This window comes from Coccinella septempunctata, chromosome 5 (genome assembly GCF_907165205.1).
Source record: "Coccinella septempunctata chromosome 5, icCocSept1.1, whole genome shotgun sequence".
Lineage (NCBI taxonomy): Eukaryota > Metazoa > Arthropoda > Insecta > Coleoptera > Coccinellidae > Coccinella > Coccinella septempunctata.
In genome coordinates, this window is record NC_058193.1 from 18,689,796 (window position 1) to 18,712,153 (window position 22,358).

The 22,358-nt window shown below is 35.9% G+C and overlaps 1 protein-coding gene across 1 annotated transcript; it reads right to left on the minus strand.

Annotated features, from left to right (window-relative positions):
- Positions 1-8,273: 8,273 nt before the first annotated feature.
- Positions 8,274-15,482, minus strand: LOC123314264 (leucine-rich repeat-containing protein 4B-like). The gene is made up of 2 exons (XM_044899430.1): positions 15,305-15,482; positions 8,274-9,585 (listed from the first exon to the last, which is right to left on the minus strand). Exon 2 carries the CDS (start codon positions 9,582-9,584, stop codon positions 8,622-8,624), a length of 963 nt encoding a protein of 320 aa, XP_044755365.1. The 5' UTR covers position 9,585; positions 15,305-15,482; the 3' UTR covers positions 8,274-8,621.
- Positions 15,483-22,358: the final 6,876 nt, after the last annotated feature.

Here is a 22,358-nt window from a genome sequence, read left to right on the forward strand (position 1 = left end):
TATTCTTGCTTCAACACCCTACAGCACAGCGAAAGTGGAAAATGACGGCGAAGGTAGTAGAATGAAGATCAAGCCTCCAACTTTTGATGGAAAAATACCTTGGTCGATATATCGAAAACAGTTTGAAGCTGCTGCGCTGGCGAACAATTGGAACGACAACGAAAAAGCCACGGCATTAATTAGAGCTCTACGAGGAGAGGCACTCAACATTCTGCAGACGATTCCGGAGAGTCAACAAGCCTGTTACGAAGTTTACATCGAAACTCCAGATGAGATATGGCGATGCTCATCTACAACAAGTTTACCATGCATAAATAAAGAACCGAGTGCAGAAAACAGGGGAAAATCTTTAAGAGTTTGAAGCTGATGTGGCGAGATTAGTCGGGCTGGCTTATCCATCTGCTCCAGACAGCTTCCTGGAACAGCTATCAATCCAGACATTCGTGGATGGGATAATGGATAGTGAAATACAACAAGCCCTGAGACTAGCACGCCCTAGAACCATAGATGATGCCTTAGCCCAGGCATAGAGGGCACCTACGTGTAAGACAAGAGCAAGAAACAGACCGATCTATCGAGGAGATAGTCGGAGAAGAAGTCCGCAGAATATCGCTTACTAGGAAAAAGGATGCTGTCTGTTGGAACTGCAACAAAAGGAGGCATTTCAAGCGAAATCGTCCAGAATTTGAAAGAGCTACAGCTGGAAACTAAAAGGAGTCGCTGTGGTAGACACTGGCTCGACCAAAACCATTGGTAGTCCCCAGAATTCCAGCCATTGTTCGCGCCTGGAAGAAAAGATCGATTTAAGGCGGACCACCGTAATCGAAGACGACTGGCTACTTGAAAGTAATCCTGAGTTGGAAGAAGAGCGGTAAACGACTTGGGAAGAAGTATCCAGACTGAGCAAGAATATAAAGTCTTATTGGGCACAATGGGAAACGTTGAGGATTGATGGAGGTCTTCTAAAACGTTGTTGGGAAAATGAAGATGGATCTGAGCAGAGGTTTCAGTTGATTTTGCCGAAGAGCCGAGTGACAGACATTCTGACCAGACTGACAGAGCAAAATTTCAATGAAATAAATTTATAGAAACGGCCATACACTCCAGTAAAGGGGACAGGAAGGAGATAGAAGAGGCTATTTCTAAATGGCTTCGAGGAGCCAACGACAGACAATTATAAGTGTTTCCTATTCAGTGTATACAGGGTCTTTCACGAGGAACCTCACCCATATTTATACGGGAAACTACTGAACGTATTTTCATGAAATTCAGCACTTATAAGTATTTCACGATGCTGATGAAATCTAAAATATTTTCAAGGCAAGAGCACCTCCGGTTTTTCCGGAAATGACGTCAACTTCCGTTTTTCAAATTAGAACACCATTTTGTTATTGCAGAAATAGATTCCTTAGAACATTTCAAGTTATTTTGATGTAACATTTTTCAGTTTTGGTTGGAAAATTCTCTCTGAGCGGGAAAATTCGAAAAAAAAATCGAAAATAGAGCTCCGCTGAAACAAGAATAACTTCGAGGTTTTTAGATGGAAAATTTTCATTTTTGGGATTTCTCAAGATGTAAGATTGATGTATCCACTTTAAAAATCGAAATCGCGATTCATGATACAGGGGGTCAAAAAATCGCTTTCAAAGTTAGGGATGACAAAATCGTGAAAAATCAATTTTTTCAAATTAGAACCCCATTTTTTTATGGCAGATATTGAATCTACGTTAAAAAATAATGTGAGTGTAAGCATCACACCCTTGCCCTAAAATGGATATTTTCTGAGTTATTCACAAAAAACTGTTTTTCGTCTTGAATTTTCAGCTATTTCTTTTCCCTTCACGCCAAAAAGATGAAATTTTCATGAACTGTTATTTGAACCATGCTGTAGATTTTTCACCCCTTCTTGAAACCGACTTCAAGTTACTATTAGGAGAACCATGGCAAACTCTCGCAGTTATAACTAGAGAAGATGCTCGAAGTTTTGACCGTTAATTTCTAGACATTTATTTATACGTCTCAGGAATGCTTCGTGCGTTGCTCTTCTTATTTCATCGGGAGGAAAGATCTGCAAAAGTGTTTAAAAACCAAATTGAGTTTCAAAACTATGAATCTAAAAATCTAAACAAACCTGAACGCATTTCTGACTCGTTCTATGCAGTCCTCTTTATCAGTCAGGGGAGTTGAGTAGACAATATTTTTTATCCTACCCCAAACATAATAGTCTAAAGGAGTTAAATCGGGAGAACGTGGTGGCCAAAGATGTGGACCATTGTTCGCCAACCATCGATCTTCAAATAGCCTGTAGAGGATATTTGACACATTGAGTGAATTGTGTGGAGGCGCGCCATCTTGTTGATACCATAAGTCATTATGGTTCTGTACTAGCGGCTCAATTATTTGAGTCAATATGTCCGAATATCTATCTCCTAACGGAGAACATTCTTTAAATAATGCAAACATGTGTAGTGTTCTATCTTACCAGTTAAAGTCCCATCATAAATGTGAACATCGAGAATTGCATTATTTTTGATGGCGCAAAAAACATTGAAACTCCAGGTCTCTTGAAAGTTCCATTGTCTGAAGTGGTGGTTAATCTCTTCATCCCAATAATGACTGTTATGCCTATTGAAAGAACCATTCTTTGTGAATTTAGATTCATCTGTCCAAATTATACAGTCCAAAAAGTTTTCATTCTCTTGAAATCGAATCATCATAGCTTCGCAACACTCTGTTCTCCTGACGAAATCAGTTTCCTTCAAATGCTGTACCCTATTGAATTTATATGGGTGCATTTTATGTTTTTTTTTAATATTCTCCAAACACTCGATTGAGATAATCCCAGATCAATCTCGGCATCTTTGAGAGAATTTTGAGGATTCACACGAAAATATGCAAGAACTGTAATTTCGTTGTTCTCATCTTCTACTACACTTTTTTCTCTGTGTATAGTTTTCTTAACGAAAGATCCGACATTTCTCAAGTTTGTCATGGTTCTGTTTTAATGGTATCTCTCGTTGGTCTGGGTCGGTCAGGAAACCTCTCAATGAACAGTCGAATCGTTCTATCTACAACTTTATTACATTCTCCATGAAGTAGAATGAGATTTAAATAATCTTCATTGGTAAAATTAGGCATAGTGATCGATTTTATAACTTAATACGAATTATCACCAAATTAATAGTAAACACAAAATGCTACCGAATAAAGAGGAATTTGGCAGATGTAATTAATGATATCTATCATTAAAAAAAAGAATGTAAAACATGGTAAGTTTTTGCATATGGTTCATAAGGAATTATTTATTGATCACTGGAGAGAAAACCGATGGCCGATTAGTTGAAATAAAGAGGTTTCCGATACAAATTCGAATCAAAATTCGCCATCTATTTAGGAACAACCTGTAACTTTTTTCTCTTGCATATTAGGGTAGTAAAATCTAAAACATGGTTTAAGTAACAGTTCCTGAAAATTTCATCTTTTTGGCGTGAAGGGAAAAGAAATAGCTGAAAATTCAAGACGAAAAACAGTTTTTTGTGAATAACTCAGAAAATATCCACTTTAGGGCAAGGGTGTGATGCATACACTCACATTATTTTTTAACGTAGATTCAATATCTGCCATAAAAAAATGGGGTTCTAATTTGAAAAAATTGATTTTTCACGATTTTGTCATCCCTAACTTTGAAAGCGATTTTTTCACCCCCTGTATCATGAATCGCGATTTCGATTTTTAAAGTGGATACATCAATCTTACATCTTGAAAAATCCCAAAAATGAAAATTTTCCATCCAAAAACCTCGAAGTTATTCTTGTTTCAGCGGAGCTCTATTTTCGATTTTTTTTTCGAATTTTCCCGCTCAGAGAGAATTTTCCAACCAAAACTGAAAAATGTTACATCAAAATAACTTGAAATTTTCTAAGGAATCTATTTCTGCAATAAAAAAATGGTGTTCTAATTTGAAAAACGGAAGTTGACGTCATTTCCGGAAAAACCGGAGGTACTCATGCCTTGAAAATATTTTAGATTTCATCAGCATCGTGAAATACTTATAAGTGCTGAATTTCATGAAAATACGTTCAGTAGTTTCCCGTATAAATATGGGTGAGGTTCCTCGTGAAAGACCCTGTATATACCTAACGTGCGTTCAAGAAAATTCGTCGTCAAGTAGGCTATGAAATTTTGAAGGCTGATGTTCGGTGGCTGAACGTATGTCTTTCCTTGAATTACTTCATTTTCCCAAAATGTAAACAATGATGACATTAACCCATATCGTAATTTTTTACGGAAAGGCACTTTTTAGAAAAAGTTACCTAGTTACCTGTAAATTTCACCCAACGTTCGAAAAGCATTTCTTTCATTGAGTAAGATGACAAGAATCCAAACAATCTGAGGCGGTTAGAAAAGTTCTTCGTAAAAATTTTAACCGTCCACCATTTTCATACGTAAGGGACATGAATCTTGAATTGATCGTGGTAGTATGTTTTTTTGTAAGAAGGTTCTAGTTACTTCAGTCATATGAATAAATCACAGTAAGATTCTCAATAAAATGTTTATTAATTCTCTATAAATATTGAATTGATTCAGTCATTACTGAAAATCCATGACTAAACTAAAAGAACTGAATTCAGAGCCGGAACTAGGATTCTGGCGCCTGTGGCGAATTCTCATAATGCGCCCCTAAGAAATTCTCTTTCCTATGTTGATTTGTATTTATCTTTCATAATCGAATACCTAGCTTTTTTTGCTCGGAAAAATCTTTCCTATTTTAAAGAAATTAATACAAATAAAATCAAAATAAAAGGGATACGAAATAACAATACCAATAATAATAATAATAATAACTGTCATTCATTGACCACAGTCAAAGGCCATCGACCAAAGTCCTTCAGCCTTGTACATTTAGATACATCGATGTAGCAAAAAAAAAAAGGTTAGTCTATTATATATTAAATTGGGTTAATTTTTTATTGATCTACATAGCCATGGACGTGAGACTGTCCATGATTGTTTGGTCTGGAAATTTTCTGAGTGGGTTGCTCGCTGTATCTCTGTGGAACATGCCATATACATATACCTCCAGTTCTTTGACCCGATTGAAAAATCTGCCATTTAAAATTTTCAGTCTTTCTATTATTGGCTGTATTTTGGTCTTTCTGTAGAGTAGTTCATTGGATGGATTGTGTAATTTATTGAGGGGGTGTCTCATTCGTGTTATTGTTCTCAGAGATGTTCTCTCCCCTACCTCTAGATTTTTTAATACCGAATTTGTGGCATTTGCATATAATGTATGCCCGTACTCCAGAATTGTTCTGCAAACTGTTTTGTATATTTTTGTGGCATTTTCAATGCTTATTCCTTCGTTCTTGTAGGTGAGACATTTAACAATACCATGAACTATAATTTGACTTTTCTTGCTTTGGTTTCTGCAAGAATATATCAATGATGTCGTGATTCTTCTTTTCTGTTGTTGGGACTGCTATGCTAAATAAGTCAGCTTTTCCTGTCCAGTTAAAGACCTTAAATAAGTTTTCTCTAATTTCAATTTGTTGAAAGAACATTAAGATGTAGCTGTGGCAGCTGTAGTTACTGATAAAGTCAAGAATATTTTGAGTGGACACAAATTTGTATGGATCTGAATCGGGACTATACTTCAATGCTTTCTTGTTTAATTCGCCAAGTAGAAAGCCTTGCAAACATATTCCCCCGAGAAAGCTGTCTTCTGGCAAAACACTGAATCTTTCTTCGAGTTGCACTGAAATATAGTTCAATACTTGAATGAGGTCCTTTTTCAGCTTATTCTTCTAGTCAAAATTGAAATATTTCATCATCAGCTTCTCCTCTGGGCTATTTTATTTTTCTTCTCTTTTCCTCTTCTGTAACCTCTATCTGTGATAATTTACCAGCTCTCCAGTTCTCCAGGAGCTATTGTTGTCTATGTTCTGAAGGAAATACCCCAATCGGCTAAGGTTTTGCGCCTCAATCGGTCTCCGATAGTTTTTTTGTAAGTAGATCTCGACATGGCCTTCGTCATCGCGTTGGTTGTTATGCGACGCCACAGCCGTCAATAGAGACGTTCTCTAGAAGGCTGTGGCGACGCATTCCGTTTTCAGACTGATGGTGTGGACTATATCTTAATAATTTATTATTATTAAGTATTTGATTATTATATGTATAGTGTTCGTTTACCTTCACATTAATTTAATTCACACACATATGTATAATGTGTATATGTGCATATTTTTATAATATTATGTTTTGTGTTAAATATTACATGAAAAATATTCAATTGGAGAGAATACTGTTTTTTTATTATTTTTATTTTGCGCCCCCAGATCGCTAGCGCCCGTGGCGACCGCCTCTCTCGCCACGTCCTCGCTCCGGCTCTGACTGAATTATATGAAAATAGCTATTGGACAATTTATTAAAATTCAATTCAGCTATAAAAAGGCATGATGCTTTCTCCTTCATAACTTTCTGCTATTGAAGTTCCATAAAAGAAAGTAGGTCCACATTTTGCCTTTGACTGATGCATACTACTGTCAGTATGCATCAGTTCAGTATGATACTGAACTCCAATTGTTCTCGGATGCTACAAGGTTAGGTAATCACAACCTTTTCAGTTTTCTGATAACATGTCAATCTTTATGGAAACAAATGGATATCTTTTTTTCAAAATCGGGTGGCATATGTCAACGGATACTCCATCCACTTGAGATAAAATCTGAAGAGAGGTTTGTCGAGCTTCTGGCACCATGTTTTCATTATTACTGAACTCTAGAGTTTTCTTTTTTGGTATACCACTTCCTTTTTTGTTTGAACATATATGTTCAAACAAAAAAAAAACAGGTATACCTGTTTCGTCAACACATCGCAAAACAGTACAATGGAAAAATTCATTCTTAATAATCTACAGCAACATAGGCTTCAATTAAGTCGCCGGAAACTATTGAAAATCATTCTTCAAATATGGGGTTTTAAAATTTAAATCGCTTGGTTCCGAGTTTACGATTTGGCAACAGCGCCTACCACACAACGAAAAGAACAATGTCCGATCAGCTTGTTTATAAAATAACAGCTGTTGATTTACAGGTGCCTACTTGCTGGCGAGCTTCAACTGCAACCTGCCATAAGGCCTGCCGCAGACATGCAATTTTTCAGTTTTGCAACTGTTTAGTTGCAGAATTGAGCACAATGAATTTATATGGGGCCGCGCAGACATGCAACTGAAAAGTTGCAGCGATTGCCTTTGTGTGCGCCCTCGAACCGCTTGCAATCAAACTGTTGCGCAACTGAAAAGTTGCATGTCTTCGGCAGGCCTAAAGATCCCATAAAATTTCACGACCTTCCTCGTTCATCGCAGACTTCATAGACAGCCATCTTAAGATTTATCTATTGTCAAATTTGTCTATCTCATCAAGATAATGTATTTGTTCTCCTTTATTATCAAGGCATATTTCATACGATGTTGCCAACTTGTGCAATAGAATCGAAACGCTTTAAATTTTAAATACCCATTTTTATTTTTCATTTTTGAGTGCTTAAAATAATTTTTTTTGGGAAACGGTTGAAATGGATATTTCAAAATGTCACGTTTCAAAGATATTTCATAAAAAATACATCATTTTCGTAAGAAGGAGTATTCCCTATTTATGTCTCAACTGACAACTCCCTAGCCTACCTATTTTCTATCAGTATCTCATTATCCAAACAATAGGAACAACAATAACAACGTTAACAGTAAGCAACTTAGCTAGAAAGATGTTTTCATAGACCTACAATTCTGTTTTGATTCAACATCACTTTTGTTAATCTCCTCAGATTTGTAAAACCTTTGAGTAAGTATTCAATTCAACCCTCAATGGTAAAACCTAAAGACAACTCTGTTCTCATTTAACTTTCAATATGAATTTCAGCGTCTAGTGTTCCATTATGATGAAGATTGAATTTCAACTTCTAAATATTAGAAATAAATAAGGCATTCCACGTTATGTCGTCATGTGAAACTGATTCTATAGTTTGAACCAAGAAGATCAAGTAAAGGAGGCGCAATTCATACAGCAATTCGTTGGAAAACTGATGACGTAAATGGAGGCTAATGTCAAGTTAAATTGAGGTCAATGCGTGCTAGTGTGACGTCAATGGAGGCAAAATCTGATTGACGATTATTTCCGATCTATATTGCTATATTGTTTTCACCTTGGTTGGAACCTCGGAGTCAAGATAAGGTTGAAAATATTCAAATGATTGTGGAAAAAAACATTTCATTCCTGTCAGTTAATATAACCATGTATTAGAATGACACACAAACAACTATTCTTTATATTTCTGCATATGCGCAGAAGTCGATTCTTGACACGGGTTGGTTTTCTCTGACCCATTATCCATATACATAGAACATACTCAATAGATATTTGGGTGTATGTGAGTAAAAGTGCCTATACACGCACCGGCGAACTGCAGTCCGGGAGTCGGGACTGTCAATTTGAACTGAAACTCCAAAAAAACTGTAGTGCAGTTGCACTGAAGATCGACGTATCTACAGTCCTGGACTGCAAGTTCGCCGGTGCGTGTATAGGCACTTTTAGTTTGAACCTGAAAATTTTGACTGTATCTCAATTTCAGCAAGACAATGTTCTTGTCTCAATGTCTGTATATTTATCAATTAAAGTTATACCATGTTCGGATAAGTTTACAATGTCAAACAATTCGCTTCCTAGATCGTGACAGGTGATATCTATTTTCTTCAGTTTTGGAACATTTTTGTAAAATGAGGCACTAGTATCTATGTGCTTGATTCTGGTGTGTGCTAAATCTAATTCACGTAATTCACTTAAGCCTTTCACGTCATCTGCGAACAAATTTGATATTTTGTTACCAGCTAATTTCAGAATTCGAAGTTTCGGTAGTTTCTTCAGAAAACTGATATCATTGACTTCTGCGTATATCAGGTTCAGTTCTGTCAGATTTGGAATCCAATGGAATATTTCATTATTGATATGCAGGAAGTTATTTGCCATCAAAGATAACTCTTCTAATTTTCCAATTGGTTCGAATGCATTATTGTCGATTCGCTTCAGTGTAGTCAAATCTAAATTGAGTACTCTCAAATTAGTTACAACTTGAAGATCATGTTTCCTCAAATGTTGAATTCTCTCTGATCTTATGATTAATTCTTTGAGGTTAGGAAAGTTTCTCAAAACATTTTCATCGATGTGGTGTAGTCTCATATTGAAGTATATTTTCAGGCTTATCAATTTTTGGCAATGCCCAAGTAAGTGTCTTGTAATGTTTGGGAATTTTTCGTTACCTCTGATAATTAATTCAGTCAATTCAGGAAATTTCGAAAAAAATTTCGGTTCAATGTCCGTTAAATTGTTGGACACAAATTCCATACTTTGAATGCTAGACATTGTTGGGAAATAACTCTTCTTGAGAGCACCAGTTGATTTTGAAATTTGTATATGTGTTGCATTGAAACAAACATTGATACTTCCGTAGACGGCACAGCTCAAGATTTCATCTTCTGTGGTGATTGAAGGTGCAAGAAGAAAATGAATGAGTAGTAACAGGCAAATCTTCATCCTGAAAAATAAGGTTTATGTTATACACGGTTGTATTCTCGTCCATGCTATGGTATGAAAGTGGTATCGTAGGGAGTTGGACTTATTTCCAATAAGAGTTATGTGAAATGTTACGGAATTAAAAATAAGACCATAACACCAGCTTCAGTGAAAAGTTTGAGACATACCTATAAACAACATTTTGCCTATTCTATATCAATCTTGTCGAGTTCATAGGGAAGGATATATATTTATCAAAAGTATGAAAAGAATACAAGTCCCAGTAATAGTATTGGCCTCTTGATCCGTCGTTATACCTACACTTCATTTGGACTAAAGTCTAAATTCATATTCATATTCATAATCAAATAACATCCTCTTCTATCTTCAAATAATACTCAATATTGGAATCTTTTATTACGGAAGTTAAGTAGGAAAAACCGATCATCTTTGCATAGCTTCGCCTACTTCAAGATGCTGACGGGATTTCGTAATTAGATTGTAGTACCTTTAATGATCGGTTCCGGACATGAGTTCATTAGATAAGTGCCTTTATTTTTTGGTGTTTTATGTTTTATCCCCCCTAAAAATATGGCTTGCGATTTCCGATTCGCCTTTTGCACAGAACTATGTACCGAGGAAAAATAATTTTGTTGAACATTATATTCACATACGTCGAACACGTCGAATAACCACTGTATACAGTGAGGCCATTTTTCTTCCTCGATCGAAAAAGATGGTAATCGGAAGGAGCAATATCTGAGTTGTCCGGTTGTTGGGGTAGGACTTCCTATTTGATTGTTCCTGAGTATATTTTAACGGGAGAGGCATTCGGTGGTTTAGCCACAGCCCTCTTAACACTGTGTTTAAGAGGGCTGTGGTTTAGCATTATCATGCTGCAAAATACCTTTGTCGTGTTTGTCGGCTTATAGTGGCCGTTTTTGGCGATAATGATCCCATCGTCTTTCCTGTGTTCACTAATTCTAATTTCTACATCTAATTTCTTGTCAAAATTTTCAATTCGTGAAATAAGTATTCGTTGAAGGAATATGCTATGCTGTGAGGGACATTTTTCATGAGGAATGAATGTCGAAATGAAAGAAATATTATACACACACCGGCAAATTTAAAGGAACGGAAATGAATTGTATTATTTTTCCTCGTAACTTTTTTTGCGGCACATTTGAAAAGAATCATTCAACAGGAAAATTCAACGGATGGTTTAGTTGATTTCAATTTGTTCTGCAAAGCGTCATGCGCTTTTGGAGCCTGTCTGAAAACTTAAGACTAAAAATTGAAAACTTAATTGTATTATTAATTGTCGTCTTAAACATTTAATGATAACACAAAATCACAAGGAACATTTTTTTCAATAACGTGTGTTTCTTCCACGAGCCCTTATAACTGCAACTATATTCGTCTTTCCATATTTCTGATGATGTTGACGATCATTTCTTGAGGCAAATTGTCCCATATTTCCATCAAAGCAGTTCTTGCTTCTTCCAAGTTTCGAACAGCAGGAATTATTGATCTAAGTCGTCTGCCTAGCATGTCCCAGACATGTTCAATTGGATTCATGTCTGGAGAACATATACAGGCCAATTCATTGTCGGTATTTGAACATGATTTGAATATTCAGTTACACACTTGGAACATATACGTGTAAACAGTTATATGGCTAAGTACTTAGCGTAGGAAACTGTAACTTGGCGTGGATGTATTAGAATAGTGGTAGAATAAGCCTATGTATTTGAAATAAGAATCACTTTCATGAAATTTTGGATCTCAATCATCTAACCTAGAATCTAGAGGTTACCTAATTTTGAATAGGAGTTCCAGAGCACCATAGCTTTTTTCTCCGATGGAGAACGTTTGGAATTGATGGACCCTTATTCAATACTGGCAAGCGCTACTGAGTAATATCTAGTTACAGCGACTACTGAGTACTATACAGTTACCAGAGCGCCACCCAGTATGAAACGATGTCCGATTCAATCCCCTCAAGATAGAAACCCAGACGAAGACAATAGCATATCTACCATATTTTCTATAATTCAGTACGCCGATTCGCTTTGCGAACAACTCAGTAATCGCTGTGTTACTGGATATTACTCAGTAGCGCTTGCCAGTATTGAATAAGGGTCCATCAATTCCGAACGTTCTCCATCGGAGAAATAAGCTATGTTGCTCTGATGAGGTCAAATGAGACCGAAACTATGGTCAGCATCTGCTTTTCTTCGATGGGGCGTACTCATTTGGGGCCTAGGGGCCTGGACGATAGCAAATTGGCCAGTTCAATTCAGATCGTAACACTTGTTGATGACGTTGATGTATTCATATCAGCGGGTGGTATGCATCTGAATTTATCCTCATTAGTCTAAAAAATGTTCCATTTGAAGAGGGTTCTTGACTGGCATTAATAAAGATGAAAATGAATTTTACCCTTATTCGCGACATTTATCTCCGATGAAAAATTCTCTTTACGGCATAGTTTTCTAACGGTTATTTCACGAGATATGAGAGTTTAAAGAAATACGAATTTAGGCAAGGGGCACGATCATTTCGATTTGGACTAGGATCGTTATAAGTGATAAAATCGTAGTCTGTGGGGAATTGTAGAGTTTTTTTCAGGAAGGCGCGAAACTTTCGGTAATTGGAGTTTGTTTTTAGTTTCTTCATCGTGAGGGTTTTTGTTAGATGATTATTAATTTTTTGATGCTGATTATTATTCATCTTTTTTTTCGATTTCATTTCGCATAGTGAGGTTTGTTGTTTTTCTGCTAATTTTCTTACTTGAACTATTCTAACAATTTCTTAACTAGCATCTTGCTATGAAATATTGCGCTAGCGAAGCCATGGGTTTAAGCTAGTATGATTTATTTTACAGGGTTGTTTATGTATTCGAATTATGCAGTTTGTACTTTTCGGTATCTTTCCTTTAATCATATGCGTAGGCATAGGTGCGGCTATCCGTCTGTTCCGATATTCCTGAACAGTACTGTCAGTATTTCAGAGACGATGCCTATTGGCCCAATCGTTAGAGTTCTATTGTTATTCGATTGCGGGCCAGTAAAACCAGCAATATCGGAACAGGCCCTAAATCTTAAGTTGTCGCGGGCGGCCTGCACAGAACTGTAATAAATCGGAATAAGAGAATTCGAATTAATTTGAGATAATTGAAACGAGGTATCGCTGGAACCTTCATACATTGTTGCAGCCGTGCTGCAGAGGCGATTTTTAGTTGGAAATACGATACTTTGAGGCGCTTGAGATCAGGCGGTATCGAGTCGCGGGAATTTAAATAATGAACAGTTCGATAGGAGTTGAAAGAGTTAGTGTCACTCAGTCAGAAATTCTGCAGATATTGATACATTGTACCTTTTCGGAGAGCAACCGGCGATCGCCGACCTATGTAATTGATTCCAATATCCGGTGATAAGGACTTCAGAACGGGTGAAAACGGTCAGTCATGTAGATTAAGAAAGATTTATTAGTCTGGAGACCCTGAGAGGAAAACAGTTCTCAGAATTCGAAGTAGCCGAAATTTTCTTGTAACCGCCGAGCTTGGGAACGCTGATTTTTCAACTCAGCAAGAATGATCGTCCAATGAGTTCGATTTTGGGACGTTTTGGTACCACCCATAGCGTGGGAGAGAAAGACCGGGGAAAAAGTACATCGGAAAAAGTTAGTCAGTCGGTCCGAGGAAAGTGATCAAAAAGAATACCCCTTTAAGTCGGTCCGGGGACGTGATCTAAAAAATATCGAAAAATATACCCCTTCGAGTCGGTACGTAACAGTAGAAAAGTTATAAGTCTTTTGTAGAGTCAGTCAGTAAGAAAGAGTATAGGGATTTAGAGTAATTAGGTTGGCACGAAGTAAGAGAAAAACTAGAGGTAGATCACGGAATAGAATCGGAGACTCGGTCGGCTCATAAATTTGGAAAAGCTGTGTATAAAGAAAAGTCCAGTCCTTTGTTTTGTTGAAGTAGGAACGGAATATCGGGAATTAGGTAGTTAAAGAGAACGGGAATAATTTGGAGTTAAAGTCAGTTTTATCCGGAATCAGTAAAGTAACCTTCGAGGAGTGATCGTTTATTTTTGATTCGTAGTAAGACCAGATATAAAATTGTGTTGGAATTTTGGATAGGGAAACTTAAAGCGTTAAACGTTTGCAACGAAAAAGTGCGGGAAGTTCGGTTAAGTGTAAAGAATTCGCCGATTGGTGCGGGGAAAGTCTGGTGTCGAAAAGTTTTCTTTGGCAGCGTCATACAAATAGCAGTCGCAGAAAAGGTAGAAAGTTCCAATTTTTTATTCGTCCAGAGTCTTGAAAGTTCCCCTATAATTCATTGATTACGTATTGATTAATATTGCGCGTTAAGTTGGGAAATTGAATTTTAACCCAAGATTTTTGGTTACGAAAAATATGTTTTATTGTTTTGCGCTCATTTGCTTAGGTTTAAGAAATTGAAGATTTCTTTTTGTTGGTCGTCTTCGACTGAGTACGTATTTGTAGAGAAGTTCCAATTTTTATTTTGCCAATAGATTTATTTGTTAAAGTTTTCATGAGTTTCATTTAAACTTCTCCCCAGAAAGAAATATCAACTTCAAGACCTGTCCTTCGTGCGACGGGCCGGATCCACATTTTTTCCCCTTTCGAGGGCCTTCAATTCGTGTAATTAACATCTAAAAATAATCACCCCATGACCAGTGGAAAGCCTCTCTTCTAATGATCGAGATACGGGATGCATTATTACAGAACTCTTAAGTCACTCAAATGTAAGAGACTTGACAGAAGATGAACGATTAATATTGATGATTCATCGTTGATCAAGTATGTTCCTTTAAATGGGTGCATGTGATACGGCCGATGAAATAATATATTATTGATTTCGAAGTGTAAGGAACAATACCTCGAATTCAGGAAACAATGTACAGGGTGGGCTAAATTTGTGATCTGAACTACAATTTTTAACCCTATAAAATAGAGGAAAATGAATGGCATATTGCGCTATTTTTTGGAGGAACTGATAATGCAACCAACTGCATTCCTCTCTCACATCTTTTGCACTTTAGTTACAGGCTAAAAGTGTTATTCTACAATGTGTTGTAATCTGGTAATCGCTTAATAACTGGATGGCAGCAGAGCCATGTGGGTACATATTGAATAAATTAGATAAGAAGTAAATAATATGTAACAACATACTCCATAAGTTTGAATTTAACGGCACATTCTCTGATGTTTACCTATCATTTCTGTAGCAGCCAAACACTGCAGCCAGTACCCTCTGATTAATAAGAAAAAGTAACTGTTATTATGTCTAGATAGTTCTCTCTCAAAAGAGCTTCATAAGTCGACGGGAAAACTGGATAGTGTGAAAAGATCCTAAGCATACCATGCACCCTAGCAGTTGCATCCTATATCCCCTTTTCCTCGATTCGTATTCGACTGCTTATTTATTATGTCAAGCCGAGTTCAATTTTTTTCTTGTACTTCAAAAAATTGGCATCAAGGTGCGCTATTTACTGAAAAACATGCACAAAATGGAAATCAAACTCCATAAGATTTATGCAAAAATGGATTTCAAATAAATTTTTTGTCGGGAATATTAGTGATATTAGTATGGATATAGATATTCATTCGATATACTATTTTATTTGAAAAACTATTAGTTACATCTTCAACTCAGATGAAAATACGTATAATGTGGAATGATGTTAAATTATTGCCAACAATGTTCTTACCTCCTTATAAAATTTATCTACTGAAATTTGAACACAACTTAATAAGAGTAAATAGTTTTAATGGACTTTCGGAAGTATTATACGAATCAATGAATTTCCTATGAAATTCCAATATAGTATTGAGATTCCAAACTACATCATTTTCATTAGGCAAACATGACCTATCAAACAAAAATTCACTGAAAGATAACCTGTGTTGATCTGCGTATCAGAATGAAACAATAATAAGAAATATTTACAAGCTGAACGTAAATATGACCGACTAAATTGCCTCTGACATTCCCCGGACCTGTAACGTGTCATGATTTTTAGTCAATTTAATTTTTTTTTAATATACAGGGTGTGATAAAAAATATATATGTAGTATGTTCTTACACCGACTTCCATCAACAATTCGACAGACGGGATCTTTCAAAGACACTCTCTTGAATATATTGAAGAAATATCATCAAATGGACATAAATAGGCCTGATTTGATGCAAGAATAATATTCTAAGGCCCGGTTGTTCAATTCGTGATTAAAGTTAATCCTGGGTTAATTTTGACATTTTCGTTCAAATCTGTCACGTTAATCCAGGATAACTTTAATCTCGGTCTAAAAAAAAAGAATCTATGGAAAACAAATCGAAATCTATGCTGATCCGTCAAACAAGCATCGATTTCCAATCCAGATAATTACAACTAAAGGGGTGTTTCTAATTCACCAAACTGGTGTGGTGATATAGTGGAGATCCTGATCCACCAAGTTGTTTTTCATTATTGTGGTGGAAGTAGTCGGCACATCATTTTCGTTTTGTAATTCAACAGGTTGATGTACCAAATTTTGAACTTTCCACCAACTGAAAAGGTTGATGAGTTTGGAGGATCTGTATTAGTTAGGTTATGTTTATGATCGCAGCACGATAGCAGTGCCATATAAACAAATTTATAGGACTATGGATCAAGGCAAATTTTTTTCAAAGTCTTTATGAAAACATTTTGGGCATGCCCCCTACTTAACTCTAACCCTGTACCTATAAGGTCATGAGCAATGCTTCAGCAGCCTGTAATTGAGGTGAAATAGGATTGAAATGAAGTTCTATAAGAAAACCTTTATGATAAGACATTGAAAATCTGAAATGAAATTTGACATCCATATTGTTGTAGCTAAAAACTATCGTTTTGAAATATTTAGTAATTTTAGGTTGTTTTACTGGTATATCATATAATCCTGAAATTAGTTCATCTTCAGTTGAATGAGACTCGAATGAAGAATATGAATGTGAACATGCTTCACTAATAATATTGATAATTACAATCGGAACAAAAATTGCATATCACTGCATATTATAAAACATAGTCGCTTCCCGCTGTCTGTCTGCCCTATGTACCTATGTTTAGATCTTCAAAACTACTCAACGGATTTTGATGCGGTTTTTTGAATAGATAAAGTGATTCAAGAGAAAGGTTTATATGTATAATTTGTTAATTATTTCGATTGAAATATTCATATTTCATAATCATTCAATAAATTATCTTCAGATAATTATTGTCGGAAGGAGTCCATTTCTGTCCGGCTATATTATGGACGACGCAGAGAAAACTATAAGAGTTAGAGAAAAATGACCAACTAGAATTGTGTACAGCTAGGGAAGTTCTATAAAAAAGTCCGTAATGCCATATATCATATATCCAACTCCCAAGGATAACCCACAATAATCAGTTTTAACATTGTAAATTTGATTCGAAAATATGCTCCACTTGAAGAGGTCTTTTGACTGACTTGAAATAAATCAATATACAAATTATTATGAACTTCATCTTAGGCATTTATTCCTGACGAAAAAAGCCCTCTTCAGCATCTTCCTTCAACGAATAGTTCTCAAGATATAGCAGGTTGAAAAGTTGGCAAGAAATTAATTAAACTGTTAATCTAGATATCTAGTCCCCACCACTTAGCGTCTGTTTATCTTGAGAACTTGGAGCCCACACATCTCTGGAGTTTCATCGGATGTAGCAGCACATACGCCGAGGTTTACCTCTTGAGGAAGACAAAAAAGTTAAGCCTTTGCGGTACACGTATAAGTGTATGGCCAGCCAAGGCGAGCGAAAGCTCGTGTGTCTTCCTGTTCGGAGCGAATGTTATGAATTTGCTGTTTATGTAATTATATGTATTTTTTTTCTTTTTGGGTGTTGTTGGAAAGTTGCGATCGCGAATTTTTCCAGGTTAGTAGGTGCTCTTTATTTGCGTTCAATTTACTTTTTTAAGTAGGTCTGTCATCTGACAAAAGAGTTCGTTCAAGTCACATCAAGGAAAATGACGAAAAGGTGGTTGTCCGTGTACCCTTAGACTATGAACTATTTCTCAAGGAGTACGAGAGTCAGGAACAACTGTTGTCTATGACGGAAGTCGTCTGTGGATAGCACAGTTTATTATTCTATGGACTTGGTGGCATATTTCTCAATAAAAAACGTCGGAATGATCCGATCTTTTCCGTGTAAACTACAAAAGTTAGGGAAATAATCTATGCCATAACTAACTCCCACGGACTAGTTTCAGCATTTTGAATTCGATTCGTTACAGCATGTTCTTTCAATTTCAACGAATATTTTAAGAAATATGGCAGGTTGAATTACTGGAAATTTCTACAAGAAATTAGATGAAGGTGGCGCTTCGGAGTTCAGATGAACGCCGGAAGGGCGATGTACCTATATAATTCAACTCTAAAGGAAGATCTGTTCGTTTTTACGGATATAACATCAGTAAGGCCAATCAAACTTTTGATCAAAGGTACTGTTCAAAATGTATCATCCATCTTCAGATAGAGTAGCAGTGAAATTCGTCCTTCAATTTTTTAGATGACGCATTATTTGAGTCAAAGATTATAGAGTAGAAAGATAGGAAACGCCCTCATATCGCTAGTACTAAAAACCGACTACATTTTGGCCAGTGAAAACACGCGTGACAATGAGATGGCGCTAAAAACGCACTGTCAATACAGGAAAACTTTTTTATAACAGTTTTCTGTTTTTTAATTGAGGGGCGCGAAATTCGAATTCTATTCCTCGTATTAAATTCCAATATCGACTTTGTTTCGATCAGAAAACAAACATCCTGAGCGACAAATCAAAAGTATGGTTTTGTTTTGTGATCAGGATGTTAGTTTTCATCTAAACATTGTTTGGAATCAATTGATATCAACGAAAAATTATTATTTTTTGCAATTCATAAAAAAATTACAAAAATTGAAATAGTGGGCAATAAATGAAGCTTTAACTAGGACACTAAAGTATATGGTGATCTGCTTTACGTCGAAGGTGTTGTTTCTGTACAATAGATAGTTCTGAATTAATGAACTTATAGTATATCCAAATCCAAGAGGCCAGCAGTAAACATTGCAGCATGGAGTGATCACGCGTCAAGAACGTGATAACGCAGAGGTGTACTAATAAATTTAATTCCGAGAGCGTTATATTTTAAAACTTTTTGAGTGTTCCAGTTCCGGTGAAAAATATGTATGCTTATCTACGAGTCTCAGTAATGAACAATTAATCTAAAGTTCCCACTTTAAGACATACTATGTATATAAATGTGTAACAATATTTTTTTTGTGAAAGTGACTAGCCCGTAGTATCGTCAGAAGATGCAGAACTTTCTTCTAAGTTGACGATGACTGGTGTTATATCATCCATAATATTATCCAGTGTCCACATGTCTACCTCAACTTTTTGTTTGACATGTTCCACGCACTTTCTCCATCTTTCGGAAGTAACCCGTGAGAGAGCCTCTTGAAAAAGATTTTGGACGTCAGCCATTTTAAATGTGGTGTTTTTATCTGTCACAAAATTCTTGACATCGGCCCAAATCAACTCAATAGGGTTCGCAGTTCGCAGTGGTAGAGCGGTAATCTAAGTACAGTAATATTTTGGGCCTTTGCGGTTTCATAATGTATTTTTCAAAGTTTTCTTTGTTCTGCCTGACTATCTGCAACAATTGCGCTTTTATGAGGTCAGAGGTGAAATCAATATTTTTCTCCCTCAACCATTGTTGGATATCACTCTTTCTGAATTGTGAATTAGGAATTTTTTCCCTTTTCCTTGAATGGTAAGGAGCATTATCTAAAACTACTATAGAATTTTCCTCCAATTTAGGAAGTTTACCCTCGAACCACTTTTCGAAGGACTGACCATCCATTTCTTCATGGTAGTCACCAGTATTTTTGGATTGAAAAGTCCAGAGTCCTCCAGTTGAAAAACCAGTGTCACTACCAATATGACACACTATAATTCTTTGCCCTTAGCCTGGAAAAATATATTCACTTCATTTGAAAAAGAATGTTGAAATTGTTTTCCACCAAAAAGGTACTTACATCAAGTTTCACAAAACTTTGATTGCTCGATCAACGATTTGGCATTCGATTTCCCGAAGGAAATCATTGAAACTTTCATATTTCCGAATATATTGGAGGAGTAGCAGTTGAGAATCATTGAATGGGCGTGTATAGATAATTATTTGGTGCAAGAATGATATTCAGAATGCTTATGACTCACTTATCGACTGAAAACTAATTGACGTTCATCCGTCAATCGATCGTTGATTCTCTGATCAAGCTTTATGAAACCGAGGGTTAAACGAGGGTTAAACTCAAAATTCAAGGCCTTACCAGACGGATTTTTTAATCCAGTAGGTCCAAGTAGTAAGTCTTCCTGTTTTCATCAAGGAAGGCCCTAATTTTCGTGAGATAGTTTCTTCTCCAACATTTAATGTCGTCACGGTCCATTAAAAAACTGTTGCGTTGGCGACGTCCATATTTGAAATTAAGTTTTTTCAATATTATAGAGAAGGTACTCTTCTTAAAATTTGGCAAGTTCGAGTCTTCATTAACTATTTTTAAAACTTTCTCTATAGTCGGGTGTTCATTTCTGAAGAAAAACTCGTGAACTTTTCGCCGTATTACATTTTTATCGAAATCTGATAAGGACTCCCATTTGGTGGTCCGATTTTGATTTGTTGCCGGCTGTGATAGAACACCGGAATTTATGTATTCGGAAATAATTCTCCTAACACTTCGAGCTCCAATGCCAAGTCTCTCAGCAACTCGGAGTTCTACGTCCTTTAAACACATTCCTGCATTTTGAATAATCTCAATTTTATAAGTATTCAAAATCATTTCTTTTATCTCGGCACTGAAGTGTCGTTTCAGACGTCTCTTCTTTGGAGGACTTAAGTCAACACGCGATTCCTCAGCAGTATCAGTACTTGACATTATCTTAAATGATTGTAACTTGAATAACTTGCTACAACTATAAACCAATTTACGAAAGGAAGAGCAATGAATGACCTCTGCAGTTCTGCACAACAATTTGCATACAATCAATGAATCAAACGTAATGCCGTTCTGCATTACTCCCACCTGCAAACATGGCGTTCCTGAAGCTTTGACCAATAAGAGGAGTACCTCAAATAAGATCACGCGTTAGTCAGTTTGTTTACGCTGGCCTCTCGGATTTGGATAGACTATAGTTGAATTTGTAAAATATACATATATCAGAAATTAATATGAACCAATATTCAATATACCATCATAGCATAAATATTCCAGTTACTTACATATGTAGGTATTATTTAAAGAATTTTCAGAACCACACTTAAAAAAAAAACTTACAGACATATGCAAGACCTGTATGTCAGTATAGTTTCTTGGTGCTTTTTTTATAATTTCCTTATGATATGGTCTCTTCATGACACAATATACAAATTGATTAATGAATGAACAAAACACTCACAGCAGGTTTAATAAAACTTTGACTTTCCAAACAACAATTTGACGGTCACTCGGTTCCTAAATGGAAATTAATAAAATCTCTGCATTTCTGAATATATTGAAAGAGTAGCAATTGAGAATCATTGAATGGACCTATAAAGATCATAATTTCCCCTTAATAGGCCGTTCATGCAAGGGATGCTTTCTGCATACAACAATTTACGTCGATGAACAGTTCTCAATTGACCTGCAGTAAAATGTTCATTGCACATGGTGTAGTTAGTAGTGTTTGTTGAAGTAATTGTCTTCAAGCCCTGAGAATTTTATCCACTTCGGAGCACTGGAAATTAGAATCAATGAATGACCGATTCATATGTTACGACTTTTAATACTTACGCTTCCATTTTCCTTAGTTGAGTGAAAAATTTAATAACGTAAAATACATTTTATTATTTGATCCACCGTTCTTCACCATTCAATAATTTACGAATAATATTTTGATGTTTTCACCAAGAAATAAGACAAAAAACTTCAAAAATCAGCAACCAGAACCAGGGGGGTGAAACTCCCTCAGTAATGACGTGAACCGAATGAGCTGCTGCCATCTCTGAAAGGTTAACGAATTAATATGAAAAAATGTTAGTTTCCTACGTTGATAATTCTGCGCATAAACTAGAGTGACTTTGTAGCATAGACTAAGTTAATCTTTGATTCTGCGCTTGTGTGTGAAACTGATATGTCAAATGATCAACATTCGATTTCAAGTTTGTTTGTTCATTTTATTACAAGTTTTCGTTGGGAAGAAATATTGTTGTGTACCTAAATTCAAGAGCAACGAGTAAAAGTGAAAGAAGAGAGAAAAAGTTGCCTGTTCTTATGGTTCTTTATAGAGTTATGGTTGGCATAATTCTTCAGAAGCCGGACTATTAGGAATTCGAAGAATAAATCTTTTCTGATTACGTAGGATGTAGTACCAAAGAAGAGGTATGATTTTCTCATGAAGCGCTTGAAATCTTGTCCAAATTTGAGGTATTTCAGCTCATAAAAGATGGATAAGTTCCATTAAACTGATTTTTGTTTGTTTGTCAATCATATATTCTATTGTTTTTCAATTATCATATGTGAACAATTCATCTAATAAATTGTATGTATGAACTCAGAGTATTATTTGTTACATAGTTGTCTCCAAATAAAATAAAATAAAATTACCTTATCAAAGCGTAAAGAGCGCTCTCGACAAATTAATCGAGATTAGTCTGCTGACGTTTAAGAGATGGCGCTTTTCTTCGTAACAAAATTTTATCTGAGAG